The sequence below is a fragment of the Melanerpes formicivorus genome, unplaced genomic scaffold, assembly GCF_026170545.1.
Source record: "Melanerpes formicivorus ecotype bairdi unplaced genomic scaffold, bMelFor1.0.p_v2 SCAF_33, whole genome shotgun sequence".
In the NCBI taxonomy this organism is placed as follows: domain Eukaryota; kingdom Metazoa; phylum Chordata; class Aves; order Piciformes; family Picidae; genus Melanerpes; species Melanerpes formicivorus.
In genome coordinates, this window is record NW_027142385.1 from 840462 (window position 1) to 857458 (window position 16997).

General features: G+C 47.4%; 1 protein-coding gene across 1 annotated transcript in view; it reads left to right on the forward strand.

Annotated features, from left to right (window-relative positions):
• Window positions 1-16997, forward strand: part of PAPPA (pappalysin 1) — a 210725-nt gene that overhangs the window by 119957 nt on the left and 73771 nt on the right. The window contains exon 10 of the mRNA XM_068155635.1: window positions 5040-5236. Coding sequence (XP_068011736.1) covers window positions 5040-5236 — 197 coding nt within the window. The remainder of the gene's footprint in view (window positions 1-5039; window positions 5237-16997) is intronic.

The window sequence follows — 16997 nt, forward strand, 5'->3', positions numbered from 1 at the left end:
GGCTCAGACATGAAGAGCCCGGTCAGAGGATGTGCCCTTTGCCATGAGTTGGATCTCTTTATCTCTCTGATGTTTTTTAATGAGGTGGAAGGCTGCTTGTCACAGAGAAGTGTCTGTCCTGCATGTCTGTACCAGGGTTCATTCATTTCGCTGGTGGTGTTCTAGCCTCACATCAAACAAGTTCCTGTGATGGGAAGGTACCTGCTCATCCACACCTGGTCTGGCAGGTGCACCCAGGTCCTCCCTAAATCCCCTGCTTTGCCCTATGCATCCTGTCTTGTCTGAATCCCAGAAGAAGGGGGTTTATTTCCATACCAAAGGCTTCCTTTTACACTGGCCTTGGGCAGCTTAAGAAGCAAGGAGAGATGGATTTTCTGGTGCAACAGACAAGAGCACCAAGAGCATTCTCAATCTTGAGTCACAGTTTTTCAGTTTTTCAGGCTGCTCAGAGAGGTGGTAGAGCCTCCCTCTCTGGAGACTTTCAGAACCTGTCTGGATGAGTTCCCGTATGGCCTATCCTAGGTGAACTTACTTTGGCAGGGGTTGGACTCGATCTCCAGAGGTTCCTTCCAATCCCTGTCATTCTGTGAGTCTATGAACTGCAGTAGTAGTAAGCAGGCCAGGTCTTGCTAATCTGTTTCCCCAACAAATCCCCCTTCTCCAGCTTGACAGCACCTATGGAGCATCCAGGGATACCCACATGTCACAGAAATCTTTGTGGAACCAGAGACTTCTTCTTCCCAAAGTAAGGGCAAGAGAGGGACTTTGATATGGCCCCAACATTTTGTGCTTTGTCAGGGAAAAGGAGCTCAGGGTGCCTGAATGAGTAGATGCTCCCCAAATTCAGCTCAGGATGCTTCAGCACCTGCTGCCTGGTGCTCTGCCTGCAGACACTTCACTGGTGGAGATTTACACTGCACTTCCAGGCAGCTGTGTTTTAAGCTGTTAAGTATTTTTTTTTTCTTGAGGACAAATCAGATTTCCTTCCTGTTCCTTTCTTCCATATCCAAGTTTGAACTGAGATGTTCACAACATTGATGAGCATCGTCCATGATGCAGGCCATGGGGGACCAGTACATCTCTATGACCTTCACCAGGCCTTGGGAGCCTATAGACCTCTGTGGGGGCAAAAAAATAGCTCCTATTACCAAGGCCCTGGATGCATGTCATGCCAGAGCAGTTGAACAGAGAATGGGAAAGACATTTTATACCATTATGGAAATAGAGGTATTGGCTACTGCTTCCTAGAAATCTGCTACTCCTGACACTGCCCTGCCCAGTGCCCAGCTTTGAGCCTGTAGGATTCTGGCTTTAACTGGGCTGTGTTCACACCACTGTGAAAAGAGAAGAAGCCTGTTTTGTTATTTTGTGAGAGTAAAAGTAGGAAGAAGCAATCTGGTCATTCTTCAGTTTGCTCATGAAAATGTAAAGCCCAGCCTCTAGGCTACCAAGCACCCAAGACCACGAAAGAATCAGGAGTCAGAACTGGTGCTCAATACCCATGGAAGGAAGGCCACCCAGAGATGCACCACATTTGGCTGCTGTAGGTTGATCACAGAGTCATAGAATAGAATCACAGAGTCCTTTTGATTAGAAGAGACCTTCAAAGTTGTAAAGTCAACCATTAACCCAGCACAGCTAGATTTCCCGTCAGCTGCCTTTTCTCCAGGCAGCACAACCCCAGTTCCCTCAGCCACTCCTCGGGAGGCTTGTGCCCCAGACCCTTCAGCAGCTTGCTTGCCTTTCTTTGGACATACTCCAGATGATGTCCTTGTCAGTTCACTTCACCAGCATCTGGGAAGGATTTAAAGAAGTCCTTCCCTTTACCATCACTCATAACAAGGAAGCATGAAAGGTCTTCCCCTCTCACCAATACATCACATGTTTCAGGACAGTGTGGCAGCAGCAGGACTTATACATCTTCCTTAAGAGTGGGGTTGCAAAGGCACTCTCCCTACGAGTTTTCAGCCAGCAGGCACCTGATCTCTCAGCCTTTGTGCACAGTGTCATCCAGGCAGCAAAGTCACACAGGGTAGGGTGCAGGGACTGCAGGACCTGCTCAGCAGGGCTCAGGACAGCACAGCTCAGTAAGACTTTGTTAATCCTTGAGGCAGTCTCCATTTAATTCAGGCATCTCCATCTCTGCATTCGGTTCCTCCCTCGGGTTTTGCAGACTCTGAGCAGACAGATTTATTGGGGTCTTAAGCATAATCAGGAACAAATTAGCCTCTGTTAGGATCACACACTGGCCTGGATCTCAGCTATTCAAAGGCTGCCTTCCCATCCATGTGAGTATGAATTAAGTCATTGGACTGGAGTAGAGCTTGAGTATTCTTTTATCCCAAACACATGATCTTATCAGAAGCCCATTACATTTATCATCACATTAGGAGGGAACATTTGGAGCCAGTGCAGGAGGATGTGGCTATATAAATGTTGTGCTTACTTCAGTGCTGGTCAGGAACGTAAGTCAGAGCTTCAGGAAGGCCAGGGGAACACTGACTAAAATTAGCCTAAAATTAGGCTGTGAGGGCTGGGGTGTGTGTCTGCATCAGTGGGGTGGCTGCATTGGGGCTGTGTAAAGAGAGCACACAGGAGTTTATGTGTCAGAGCTGCTGTCAGTGTGGGGGTGTTGCTGTGTTGCACTTGAGCTGTGTATCTGACTCTGCATATGTTCACAGACTGGAGGCTGGGTCTTTTTAATATGGGAGCTATTTTCCTTCCTTTCCCCCTCCCACTTTTTCCAGCATCAAGCCCCTTTCCATAAAATGACAAAGAAACTCTTCTTTCAAAAATACACATTTTCCTCTGCTTGGGATTTGGGTTTGAGGATCTTTCATTGCTGACCACAGCCTTTCCAGGGCTGAATATTTCTCAGAGATTGCTGCTGAGACTCTCACTCAAAGTGGGACATAGTGCTCTGAGGTGGGTGAGCTGCTTAGCTTCATCCTGCTCTTCTTGGGTTCAGCAGAGTCCTGGCCTGTGCCTTGATACGTGGCTGCAGAGAGAGGAGCTGAACAAGAGATGCAGAAGGACAAGATGAGGGAACCAAGAGTTTATCTCTGTGGCCATGACAGTTATGTGCTCACTCTGCCCTTTTCTTGAGCTGGCCAGGCACAGAGTGTGTCTCACCACACTGGTGTAGCAGTGTGCCAGCATGAATAAGCCCTGCAGAGAAATAAGGTATATTACAGGGATGTCCAATGTGGGGCTCTTGGGGCACGCAGAACTCATGAGCAGTTCAAGCACATGTTCCCATTTGGGTCAGACCCAGATATGGAATAGCCTTATCTGATATGGATGTTGCTGGCATTAGGGTGGTTGGGCAATCGACCGTGGGAGGAGGCAAGGAAGTGAGGGGATGGGGCTAGTACTGCTGAGTTGCTTTAGGGCCCGTTTGCACATCCACTAAGGCCCCTCCCGTTGTGGAGTAATGGGACACCCCGGGGAGCCTTTGTCATCTCTTGACTGTAGAGCAGTCTCCCAAGCCCTCCTCCCTTCAAGCTCTTCGAGGTGTGTGGTATATGTTTGGTAGCTCCCAGCCATATGAAGATTTTAAGATGTGACAAGAAGGGTCAAGAAGTTTGCCCACCCTGGGAATATTTGCTCAGACACAGGGCTGCACTCATCAGCTGAACAGCTTCCAGATTCATGCTGGTTCTTTTCACCAGCTTGGAGCAGTGGCCCAGCAGATACACAGTTCCCCACACTGATCCATGTACACAAGTTGTCCTCAGAGTTTGTGATGAAATGAAACCATAATGACATTCTTCCCTGATAGACTTTTCCATTCTTTCAAAGTCATATTCTCATAAGGACCTGAAATTTTGCACAGGGGACTGGGAGGAAGGGAGGGGAAAGGAGTGAAAGTCATTAAATAATTGAATTGCAATAAACTGATCCTCTTTTTATTTTTTCTTTTTGTTCTGGCTCATAGTGGTATTTCAGAGGTAAAATAAACAAGGGATTTAGTAGTTTGGAAGTAGGTCAAACTTGAGCAGCCGTTGGGTTTTCTGACACCTAACTTGAGATAGTCCAATGCTACCGACAGGACCTTTCCTTGGGGATCACTTCCATCAGTCCAGCTAGCAGCTCTGGCTAATTTCCTACCCTTTCTTTTTTTTTTCCAGCAGGCTTATTTGCCAGACAAAAATACAACAGGCTGTCAGAACTGGATACCTCTGGGGACTGGCAATGATAATACAATACAAAATAGGATACCAACAGGTCAAAGGTTTCCATTTCACAGAGTACTCTAATGACTGAAAGTCATTATGGCTATGCAGTCTGTTTGAAAAGAGTAGATGGATCTCAGTTCAGTTTTTAATGGGCCAGTGTTACAGAAACAACCTCAAAAATTTGGCATCTTTGTTGGCAGTCTCATTAGTGAAGCCACGGAATAAATGGACGAGGATAATAAAGTCTTCTGCTGCTTTTGATCCGTTCAGGTCAGATCTGAGTCATGTTGGTTGAAGCCATGTGTGTATGTGGCAAGCTGAGCCTCACGCTATGTGTAGTGTAGCTGCTCTGTGAATATCCAGGTCTGTTTGGCCCATTGGTCACTACAGCTGTGAACTTGGCACTTTTCACCCTCCCTGCGTTCGCAGTTGCTGCTGCTGTTGTTTTGTAGATATCTTTTGAAAACCAAAAAGGAAACATTGTAGACCAGACCTTCTGCTGGCGTTTTTCCACCCAAGCTGGTGGACTTATGCCAACACCCACATTGTCTCTCGATGTGTTTGCTCTCTCTCTGCTTTCTTCTGTCCATCCTTTTAAATGGAGATGGGTGAAAATAAACAGAAACCCCTTACATTAGGAAATATCTTGGGGGAATTGCCCAATAGAAAAGTTGATTTTGTTGCTTGGCATCACTAAAACCACTATACCATTGTTTAGAAATGACCAACACTTTCACTTCCCAGGGACCTGTTCCAGCAGATACACAATCACTGATGTTATCAGCTCCTAGGAACTGGATTGCAGATATGTATAGCCAGTCCTTTGTGATTTCTCTTCTCTTCTCTTCTTTCTCCTGGCAGATGAGCCCAGCAGGTGCTATTTCCATGATGGTGATGGAGTATGTGAGGAATTTGAGCAAATGACCAGCATCAAAGACTGTGGTGTTTACACTCCCAAAGGCTTCCTTGATCAGTGGGCTTCCAATGTCTCTGTCTCACATCACAGTGACCAGCAGTGTCCAGGATGGGTGGTCATTGGTCAGCCAGCAGCAACCCAGGTAAGGAAAGCCTACTGCCTTTCCTCTCCTGGAAAGTTCAGCAAGGAGCAATGCTTATGAGCATAACTAGATGGTCAGCATGCATGTGTGCTGTTACTCTTGCCTGTTAACTTGATGCTTCACCAAGGAAGGCCCTTGACAGCAGCTTCCCTCTTTCTGAGCCTGATTATTAGTGATCAGTTGAAATTCAGTTCCTATCACCCAACTAAAAACTGGTTTTGTTTGAGGCCTGCTTGATCCAAGAAGCTGTGGACTCACCTCAACTGTTATCACCTAAACACTAGACTAACATCACCCAAAGGACTATTCAGGCTGACTGCAGCTAGCACAGGGTAGCATGTAGAGATGGGTTCTGAAGGCCAGTTTTGAATAATACAATAGAGTGTTCTTTCTTTTTTAACAGTTTTGTGTTTGCTGTCTCCCAGTATCATAAAAGCACCCTATTGTTCTATTCTGAGAAAGGTCCTGTCCATTCCCAAAGTCATTCATCAGCTTTAACCCCTTTCTCACATGTCTCCTTTGTAACATAAATAGCTCCAGTTACCATAACTTTTCCTTTTGTCTCCCTGAATTAGATCCAAATGAGTTCAAAAAGACCTTAGATAAATGCCTGGGGAGCAGAGCTGTCCACATTGCAACAGCCCAGATGCAACCTGACTCAGAAAAGGCCACATTGGTTGTTATAGGATCATCATATAGAAGAGCTGCCTTGTATGTGGCAGCAGCCACTGTTGTCTCGTGCTGGAGACAGAGCAGTGGATTAGGTGGACTTATGGTTTGATGTAGCAAAGTTGTTCTTCTGGTCTGATTGTCTGGGAGGTGCCTGGAGTGGGCAGTGCAGAGGAATGCTGTGTCACAGATACAACAAGCACATTTCCCCATGAGTAGTAAATGCTAAGCACTTCCAGTTGGCTTGCAGGAGAAAACGTCTTTATCCAAGAGACTTGGCCATGTACACATTGCACAAGTCTGTAACAAATTAATGACCAGGTCAGTTTTAACTGCACAAAGCGTGGTTAGCTGGCACAGTACCAGGACAGAATCCTGAGCCCAGTATTGCCTTTTTGTCATGGGCTCATTTATTATTTCACACTGTAAAAGAAACTTTCCTCTGGACCCCTACCAGTGCCTTCGCAACTCCTTTCTCCTTGGAGCTCCCTGTGCTGTAGTACAGTCCCAAGCCCACTGCCTCCAGTACAGGTGCTGCTTTGTGTCCTTGTCCCCCAGCACTCTATCCCTGTGCAAAGGCTGAGGAGAGCTGTCCTGATTATCTCATGATGCGCTGGTAGGAAGGCAACCACACCATGCAATAGGTAACGTGGTCCCATGGTGGAACAAACACTACCAGGCGCACACGTAGCAGAAAGCCCTGCTGTGTAGCCACAACTCAGGCTTGTTTGTTGTACCCAGATGAGACAAAGTTGTCACAGCCTTGCTGAAAAAAAGAAAAAAGAAGAAGCTGTTGTATTTATAGGCAGAGCCACTAACATATCACACACTGGCAGAGTGAATGGGAACATGCCTCCTGTTATTGCCTGGCCCCTGGGGAGATAACAGTGTGCTATTTACTTCCAGCAAAAGGAATTTTCGCTTTAGCTCAGCTGGTCCCATTACACCAGTTGGAGAGCATGGGGTTCATTGACCTTTTTAATCATATATGTTGAGAAAGTCTTTGTTTTCCCAAAGAACAAGAGAGCCTGGTCGGCTTGTGAAAGCACCTGATGTGTCACTCCAGCGAGGTTAGGTGGGGCAGCAGGTCATCAGTCTGTTAGCCAGCAGAGATGAAAATTAACCTGAGATCTCCTCTAATCACTGCCTGTAATGATCACTGGTGTGTAAACATGTTTGGCTTCATTATCTGCACAAGCATTGAGCCTTTGGGGGTTTTTGTATTGATGAAAGGAGCACCTTTCCTCATCCAGATAGCTTTCAGAGTCGGTTGTGTGCTTGTTGGTGTTGTGCAAACTTTTCGTGTTGTTGCTGGGTAGTTTCCTGATTAATCAGAGTGGTATTTGTGTTGGCTTCTCATCAAGAATGCCATGAAAGATATGTTTGAGTGTAGTGCACAGCAATATACAGAATGCATAGGCTGCCTGTTTGTTAGCCATCCCTGTTCCTCACAATTGCCCCAGCCCTCTCTGGGTGCTTTAAAGCATTTTAAGCATGTCCTTCATGGTTTAAACTGCTTCTCAGCATTAGATGTCTCAACACCTGTTCCTCTGCGTGACTGTCATAGCTTTGCCTAGACTGTTTCTGATCTGTAGGCATCACAGGCTGGTTTGTTCTTGTGGGGTTTCTCAGCAATCTCTACCTGCATGCACTTGTTTGCTATTGGAGGATTGTTTATGGTGAGAGGAAAGGGCCTCAGGTTGCACCAGGGGAGGTTCAGGTTAGAGGTGAGGAACAATTTCTTCCCTAAAAAGGGTTGTCAAGCCCTGGGACAGGCTGCCCAGGGCAGTGGTGAAGTCCCCATCCCTGGCAGGGTTTCAAAGCCACGAATATGTGGTGCTGAGGGACATGGTTTAGTGGTGACCTGGCAGTGCCGGGTTAATACTTGGACTTGATGATCTTAAAGGTGTCTTCCAACTAAAATCATTCTATGATTCTGTGATTCTCTGAGCATGAGAACATTTTCTTGTTATTGTAGAGTTGCTCCTGGAACTGATCACCCCACACCCATCTGCTCAGTTCACCCAAGACACTGCCCACTCCTGCAGAGTTGGTTGCTGCCTAGCAGTAGCTGCCACACTTACTTTGAGATAGATCTTACATGCTGGCTCCTTACTTGTTAGTATAAGGCTGTTGAATGACAATATACTACGGGAGGGGTTGGGGGGGGGGGGGGGGGGAGAAGAGTTCACAGAGTAAGAGTTGTTTTGAACAACAAAATGCTTACAAAGAACGACGCCGACTTGGCGAAGAGACACATGTGTGAGAAATGGAAAGGTCAGGCAGCCCCCACCCCCCTGCCCCGACTTCCAACAGTCACTCTTTCTACAGAAGCAAGACTGATAGACAGCTACTTCTACTTTCCTGGCAGCCACCCTTCAGTGCTGATTAAGAAATATTCTCAGCACTCACAGCATCATATTTGGAGCCAAAGAGGAGCAGTCAGCAGCAATGCAGCGGCGCGGAAATGCGAGCACCATACAGGGTGTTTTTACTGCTTGATTTCTAACCTGACATCCTCCACAGATCTCCAGGCAGATGCTGCTCAATACCTGTGGTCAGCTGCAGGAGGCATTCGGCAGTTAGGGTTTTGCACAATCCTGGGCTGCTCTGTTCCCTGCTGCTCTTGCTGTGAGTTTGTAAACAGCCTCTCCTTGCCATCCATGGCGTGTGAAATACCATCAGTGTTGATGTGCTGGTTGCGTGGGGTTTTCTACAGCACTGTTTATTTCTCAGGGCCTTTCTTGTGCTAAAGATTATTGATGCTAGCATTAAGTCATCAGCTGGTGTGTGCTGGCAAAGACAACAAAAATGCAGTAGCGCTGGGCAGATCTCTGCTAGCTGAAGGACAGATCCAGTAGGTACAAACAGACAGACAAAGGGTGCTTCGTCTCATCTGGGTTGTGAAAAGCTGCAATTTTTTCCTGTACTGGAAATCCCCAGGGACTTATTTCCCTGTCTAGGTTGTACCCAGCTAGGGTCAACATCTTCATTACCAGCAGAAAGTGGTAGGACATGGCTTCCTGACACCAAGTTAAGCACACCTGGCTTGACAAGGCATGAGTATAAAAAGCCAGCTCCAGGTCTACCTGGACAATCCCTGCTGTCTTGTCACTGGTGAAGCTGCACTGGGGGGAGTCTTAAGCAGGAGCATGCAGTGTGGATCAGGTAATTGTGAATGCTCACTGTCCTGTAGAGTTCAAGAAAGCAGGGTCTTGCAGTGGCCTTAGTCAACTCAGCCTCTGTGCTCCCATTGCACACCAGCTCTATTTTGCCACAGTTTACATTGGGGGAGTGCACTAGGTTGTATGTTAGTGTCTCCTGCTAGACTAGGTTGTACTCATAAGGGAGGATTTGGATACTTTCCTAAAGTGCCTTTCCTCTACAGACATGCCTTTGGAGAAAACTTCTGACAGGCCTGTTTCAGGAGGGCTGCTCTATGGCTTGGGTGGGAGGAGCAGAGACAGGCAGGTACAGACCAACCACAGGAGGCTGGAGATGCTGTTTCTCCTTGCCTCTTGTCGGTGGCAATCCTGCTCTTGGAGAACCAATTCATGTGCCACTTGCCTTTGGGCACTTACAATGGAGACTTATAAAAAGGGACTAATGGCTCTTTAGGTGCATTGTTTCTGACCTTGTTACTCCTGTCACAGCAGCTTGTGCTCAAGACTTGGAAGCTGGTGTGTGCATTGGTGAGTTGGAGGGCCAGCTCTCAGCAGTTATGTCTTTCATTGCTTTCCCTCCCAGTTGTGCAGAAGTAGTTTAGACCAAGTAATTATACATACATATGCATACAGATATTGTTGTTTTTTTTCTCTCTGTGCCATTGTTTGAGCTCAGTTTTCCCCTGTATGGAAAAAGCTGCACAGTTGGGCATAGTTAACCATCAGGGACTCTTTCTCAAGGCTGCTGGGCACAGACACATCCTGGGATTCGTTCTCATTTCCAGACTGGTGAACACACCCTGTTCTCCTCTGGGTACCCCACAGGGGCAGCTATGGAGTAAGAAGTTGTGGAAGAGGATTCTTATTACATCTTTCCCACAAACAGAGGCCCCCTCCTGCCCCTAGTACAGTTCCCACAACTGCAGTCGTCCAAACTCACTGCAACAAACCTATTCTTCCACCAGCAGTGTGTCCATAACTGCCCACATAAAGAAACAGGAGCACAAAAACATCCTGAATGCTAGAAGAAATAACAAGGGAGAGCAAGGGCTCCAAGAGTGGCAAGCAAATAACGTTAGAAAATTGAAGAGAAAGATGATGAAGTTCTCTGCCACACCGCTTTATTCCCTCCAATAAATATAATGCTGAAGATAATCCCCCAAAGACTCTGCAAAGCCAACAAACAGAGTAATCTTGAACAGGAGTGGGAAAAGAGGAAACCTGCAACCTTTAATGGAGAAGCCATTCCTTTCCTTTGGGGTGATCTTGCTGAGAAGAGGGAGGGTGTGTGTCTGTCGGCTCTGCAAGTGGCCCTTTTTGAACTTGCCAATTCACAGCCAAGTCCCCTTGCTCTCCAGTGGCAAGAGTTTTGTTGTGGTTGGAGGGATACAAAAATCCCCATTTTTAATAAGATGATTTGCTTTGCAAATGTCTCTGTTATTTATAGTCGACCCAGGCTTTGAACCACTAATGTCTGGAGGACGAGGGCAGAATCCCACTAAGAAAAACCATTAGTGGAGGAACCAGGAGTGATCAGAGAACAGCTCTGGAAAAAGATGAAGTGGACAATGCAGAGGCTGTCACAAGAGAAATGGAGGTTTGCTGTACATGTCTGAGCATATTTCCAGTACTGGCTGATCCACCAAAGGGCTTCACCTTAGGTTACAGAGTCTCCAAGTCTAAAGTTAGCTCAAGAGGGTCCAAAACTTCGTTGTTCTTTCAGCCTTCCCCCGGATACTACAGATCAGCCAATTTGGTCTTCTGCCTGAAGGCTGGAGAGCTGCGTCATGAGCCTGGCCCTGACCGTCAGGCAAATTCAGTCTGGAATGCTCCTTCCCTCTCTTAAGTGTTGATATTTTAAATGTTGGATTTTTTCTTTCAGTGTACAGGGATTAATTAAGCCTTATCACAGCCACACTGCTTGATTTCTGTTCCATTTAATAGAGGTGGAAACCGGAGCACAGAAAGGTAATGCTACTGTTTGAGGATTAAACCTCAGTATCCTTCAGAGACATTGCAGGCACTGGGCAGTATCAAGCCCTGACCTCCCCAAGCTTAGGAAATTCAGGACATCTCGAAAGAGAAATGTTCATGTATTGGGTAAATGGAAAGCTGTTCAGGGTCTGCTGAGAGTCACTGTCTGGAAGCAGAGACCTGGAAGGGGTTTGGGGTCATTCAATCTGCATTTTAGCTCTGTCAGCCACCTCACGTCATCCTGTTTGTGAATTAATCAGTCTCTATCCCAGCACAGATTAGCCAGATTCCCAGTACAAAAGAATTGGAAAACTGTCCCACCAACTCCTTCCTTTAAGTGCTAGAAACCTGGTTTTCCACCTTACTGACAAAGCTGGATTTTGCAACCTTTCTGCCAAAGAAGCTCCACTGATCCTTAGTCCCATGTATGCACTGCTGCCTTGGCTCCATGGAGGAGGTGGCCCATGCGAAGGGTCTGCACCAAGGTGATGCTGCAAGGATGTGTGCTAACATCAGTGCCGTGGCTCCTGCTCAGGAATGAGATCAGTCTTCTGGTGAGGTCCCTGAAACAAAGTAAAATGTGAAATGGGATTTCTAGGTAGGCTGGCTTGAAAAGGGATCACTTGCAGAGAGGTGGCTGAGAAAGAGCATTACCCTTGAAGCTGATCCAGAGCTGGCTGGAGAAAAGGGGGTCCTGCCCATCACCTTGCTGCCTGCTCCCTGCTAGAACAGACAGTGATTCCCTGCCTCTATCTCTCCATCCCCATGCCTTCCAGTGCTCCTCTGTTCCTGGCTGAAGTAAACCAGCAGACCCCATGGCTGGTGTCATAGCCTCTGGCTGATTTGTGTAAGGGAAGGACGGAGAGAATACAATGAGATGTCAGAGGAGATTCCAAGCAATTTTGCCAAACACTCAGGGGATATTGTTTTCTTTCCACTCCCCTCCCCCCTTAGTTTTTAGAATAATTTTTCAAGAGCACATATGCAAGTCATCTAAGGGAAACAGAACAGTGAGTACCAGGGGCTGGTACACTGTGTTCCCTTTGTGCACTGTAGAGAAAATAGATAAAAGAAACAAAGGATGATGCAGAGAGCAAAGCAGCCATCAGTGCTCTCAGAGAGGTTCAGTCTGACCTTTCCAGAGATGAAGGTCAAATCAAAAATCCTCAGGTGCCGGAAATTGGTCCCATCTTCCTATGACCAGGAGACATTTACCACTAACGGAACGAGCGCAGGATTCCACGCCGTTTGTTGTTGCTAGAGGCAAGAAGGAAGGCAAGAAAGGAATATTGTCTTGGATAATAACGATTATGTGCTTCTTTAGGAATTAACTTCCCATTTTATGGTCCTATCTGCCGTACACCCAGCCACCCACCCAGATTACAGGCGGCAACAGAAAACCGCCTGGGCGACCCCCCCCCACCCCACCCCACCGCCCCCCCCCCGGCTTCAGCGAGCTGGGAAGCCGGACCCCACCGCCGCGGCGGTGCTCGTTAGCATGCAATCTTCTGAAAGGAGACCCCCCTCCTCGGCCCTTGCCCCTCAACCTGCCAGTCTCTCTGTCTGCTCTTGCTGCTGACATGCCTTTAGATGCAGAGCATGTCCAGCCGTAAGCGTGGGATAGCTCTCCTGCATCCCATCCGGGTTGTTTGTCTTGGGTCCCTCTCCATTCAGAGCAGAGTGATTTTGCATAAATGCAGCGACACATCTGCTTTGTTGTGCCTGAAGGGTCCTCGGCGTTTTTCATCCCACCCCCCGCCCCGGCCGTCTTCTCCCTGCCCCCCTGGCATGTAGCTTCACCAGCTTTTGGATGATTTCCCCGAGCAATAGCAAATAAACCTGCCTGAAGCAGTGCCAGTTGCTTGAGAGCACTGGAAAAAAAACAACAACAACAACAAAACACCCAGTCGATTATTTTGGATAGATTAAAACAAGTGTTGGGAAGGAGGGGATGGAAATGGGTGCAAGAGTGAAGCTTAATGGCGTCTACTATGTAATTTGGTTCCATGTTCTGCACAAGAAAACATGAGAAATATGTAAACAGAGCTCTCCAGGATTGTAATGGAGCTACGAAGCCACAGAGGCACAGGCAGGCATGGTGCTGTTCTTGAGCAGAGTGGAATGCCATCCCCAAAACCACACCAGCATTTCTTTTAAGCTGAAAGTAAACTTTCTCATGCCAGGAGCAAAGAATTTCTTTTTTCCTTTGAAATGCAGGATTGTCTGCACTACTTGTGCAGAGCACCGTGGGCGTCTTAGCCCACATTGGCATTAGGGACCTCGTGTTTTGGATGCCTGTGAATTTTAGGGTGTTCATCTTGAGATGTCTCTACAAGGCATGGCTTCTGGAGGATGGTGCTTACCCACCACTGTCCTGAAGGGCTCATGTATCAACCACTCTGTGCCCACCTGCAGTGAGTGTCTGCTTTGAACAGCAATCAAAGCACATTGAGAACCCTTTGGATAAACTCTCGACCTGCTCTAAATGTCTCCTGAATTGCGCTGCCTTAGTTGGAGCTGGAGCTGTTGAGGAACCCCAAATCCACGCTAGCATTGCCTGTAAAGGTGGAAGATCACTGTTTCCTCTGAGGTCACTGCAGTGGTGAATCAGGTAACACAATGTGATTTGCTTGTTTGGTAAGGGGACTCAGCTCCCTCAGCAACCAGCAAGAGCCTGTCCTGATTCTGGGTTTGCACCATCACACCAGGGTCCAGCTGCAAACTGCAATGTGTGCCTGGAGATGGTTATTTGCATGATCAGTACTATTATCTGTCTGTGCATGTAGCTACTCACTGGGAGAAGCCCTGATTTCAGGAGAACATCAAGTTCTGCTTAGCCATTTTGGTCACTGGGCCAAAATCCTGACACTTAGCACTTTTCCCCTTTTGTTTTTGCTAATTCACTCTTGCATCATCACTTTCAGAGAAGGCAGGGCTCTTTCCAGAGAGAAGCAGCTGAAGCACAGGGTAGAGATGACCTTCTTCTGCCACCTGCTCTAGGCAAACCTGCTTTACCAGGAGGGTTGGGCTAGATGATCTCCAGAGGTCTCTTTCAACTCCTTGCCAGTCTTTGATTTTATGATTCTTTCTTCTTACTTCCGTCCAAATGTATCTGTTAACTCTGCTCATCTAGCAGGGCAGATCTGTTCCTGGGGCACTGTGCTGTGCTTACACTGACCCTTACCTTCTGGCAAAGGAAAATCTCGCTGTGTGGGAGTTTAACTGTTTCCCAGTGGTTGTTCAACTGTTTCCCAGTGGTTGTTCCTGGTGAGAGAGGCTGAGTCTTGGCAGAGGTGAGTTCTTCCATACCCTGCGCTCCCAGTTCATCCTCCCACAGCCTGCTGCTGGGAGGCAGTGTGGCTGAAGGAGCCCTGAGTTTCTTTAGCCAACAAAGAGGACAAGGCTCATACTTTAGTCCCCCCACTGACTTCTTTTGTGGGCAGCTAGGAGTTTCTGCAAGCTCCTCTACTAGCTTATGACATCAAGGATGAGGTGTTCCAAGTGGTCTTTGGCTTTGTAAGAGTTTGAGGATTATGAGATCAGCCAAGGCTGTTCTGAGGTTACAGGCAGTCACAGAATGATGAGGGTTGGAAGGGACCTCTGGAGATCATCTAGTCCAACTGTCCTGCTAAACCGACGTCACCTAGGGCAGGCCACACAGGAACACATCCAAATGGGTTTTCAAAGTCTCCAGAGAAGGAGACTCCACAACCTCTCTGGGCAGCCTGCTTCAGAGCTCTAGCACCATCAAAGTTTTCCCTCAGGTTGAGGTGGAACTTCCTGGGTGCTAATTTGTATCTGTTGCCCCTTGCCCTACCACTGGGCACCAGTGAAAAGAGACTGGCCCCATCTTCCTGACACCCACTCTTAAGGTATTTGTAAATGTTGATCAGATGCCTTCTCAGCCCTCCAATACCTGACAGGATTCTACAGGAAGGCTTCAGAGGGACTTTTCATAAGTGTGTCTAGAGACAGGACAAGGGGAAACGATTTTAAGCTGAAGAAAAGTAAGGTTAGACTGGATCTTAGGAACAAGTTCTTCAGTATGACAGTGGTGAGACTCTGCAACAGGCTGCCCAGGGAGGCTGTGGATGCTTCCTCCCTGGTGGTTGTTCAAGTCCAGGCTGGATGAGACCTTGAGCAGTCAAGTCTAGTTGTGAGATGTTCCTGCCCATGGCAAGGAGGTTAGAGTAGATGGTCTCTAAGGTCCTTTCTAGCCTAAGCCATTCTATGGTTCTCCAGCTAAACAGCCCCAGGTTTCTCAGCCCTTCCTCATAAGACAGATGTTCTAGTCCCTTAGCATCTTCCAGGGAAACAATGGGCTTCCCCAGACACCTGCAAACAAACTTTTGCTTGCGTGGAGATGTGCACAGGCTGGAGAAAGCAAGTGGCTGCTGCTCTACAGACTCTCTCTTGATGGTCCAACTCCTTCAGAGGAATGTGTTGGCATGGTGGTGGTTTTATTACTCTACAGTTTCAATGGCAAAGGCCCAGTGAAGAGAGGAGGAATCTTCTGATTTGCACACCACAAGTCATGCCTTCAGGTACTAAGGAAAACACACCACAGGGTTGGCTCCACGAGTACACATCGGGGTGGGGATGCTGAGTTGGATGGGAAAAAGAAAGGCTTTGCCTGCTGAGGTGCAACCAAAGTCAGCTCCCCAGGACAGCATATGGTAGCTGTACTCCAGTCCCCCCTGCCGCACTCCCCAGGAGCCTCACCGCAGCCTTCCCTCTTGCTATTAAATTCAGGGCCTCTTCCCAATGTATCATCTCCCTGGATGTATCCAATTAAGGCCTGTTGACAGCCCAGAGCAGACTTATACCCTTAGGATTAGAGGCATGTGTACGTCATCCTATAGGGAAGGACAACAACTGGGTGGCTGGCTGGGAGTATGGTGTGGGGAGCTGAGTAGCGTGGAGAGGAAAAAGGAGCCAGGGAGTGGGAGATTTGCACCCCCAGTGATCTGTGCATATGGAAAAGCTGTGTGGGGAGGGTTGTGTGTCGTTTACACAGTGTGTTTACATGGTCCCTAACCCCAAACAAAGCTGCAAAGCATGACTTTAACTCTGGTTTTCTGCACATGAGAAAGTTTTGTTCTTTAAACACACAGATGTTTCTAAATGAAAAATCACTCTTTTGACCTTTCCTTAATGTGATCATGTGGCCAGGACTGACATTAACCACTGCAGGGCTGTTTGCTTCAGCCATGAGAGAAGCTTAGGGAACGATCTTCAGTGCTCCTGGTAGCACCTGCATCAGCTCACATCTTCTGGAAGCTGCTCCTGTGCTCCCTCTGCACTTGGGGTAGTCCAGGGGAGCTGAGGTTAGGTACTGGGACATTTAGGGTCTCATCCTACCATGCTGGAAACCAAAGCATTGTGGGTTTTTTCCCTCCTTTATAGCTGAAAAATATGTGATTTAATTTTTCTGTCCTCTTCATCTCTCTTCCTATTAGAAGTGTTGCCCAAGTGTTTCTAAGCATCTCACCTCAGCCAGCAGGCTGTCCTGATGGAGAACTCTTCACCAGGCTGAAGTGCTTTAGGGATTTGTTGTTGTTGCTTTGGGGCTTTCTCTAACTAGCTGTATGCCTTCTTCACCCAAGCAAATTTATAGGACCAGCTTTGGGAAGGAAGGAGGGGATGATACAGTTGCTTTGCCTCACAGCAGTGCCAACCAGCAACACTGAATCCAGTGAGTTGGATCCACTAATATCAGCATAATGGATCCACTAATATCATCATAATGGATCCACTAATATCATCATAAGAATATGTGTAAGACCACATCCTAAAGTGTGATGCACATTTCAGCTGCTCCCAACTTAAATGATCCAGCCAAAAGGAAAAACCAAACCCAAAACCAAACAAAACACCAAGATCAAAATAACAAAAGCCCCTTTGCTCTACTCATTACTGGCTGAACCTTCTGGACAGGATTGTTTTGCTTTGCT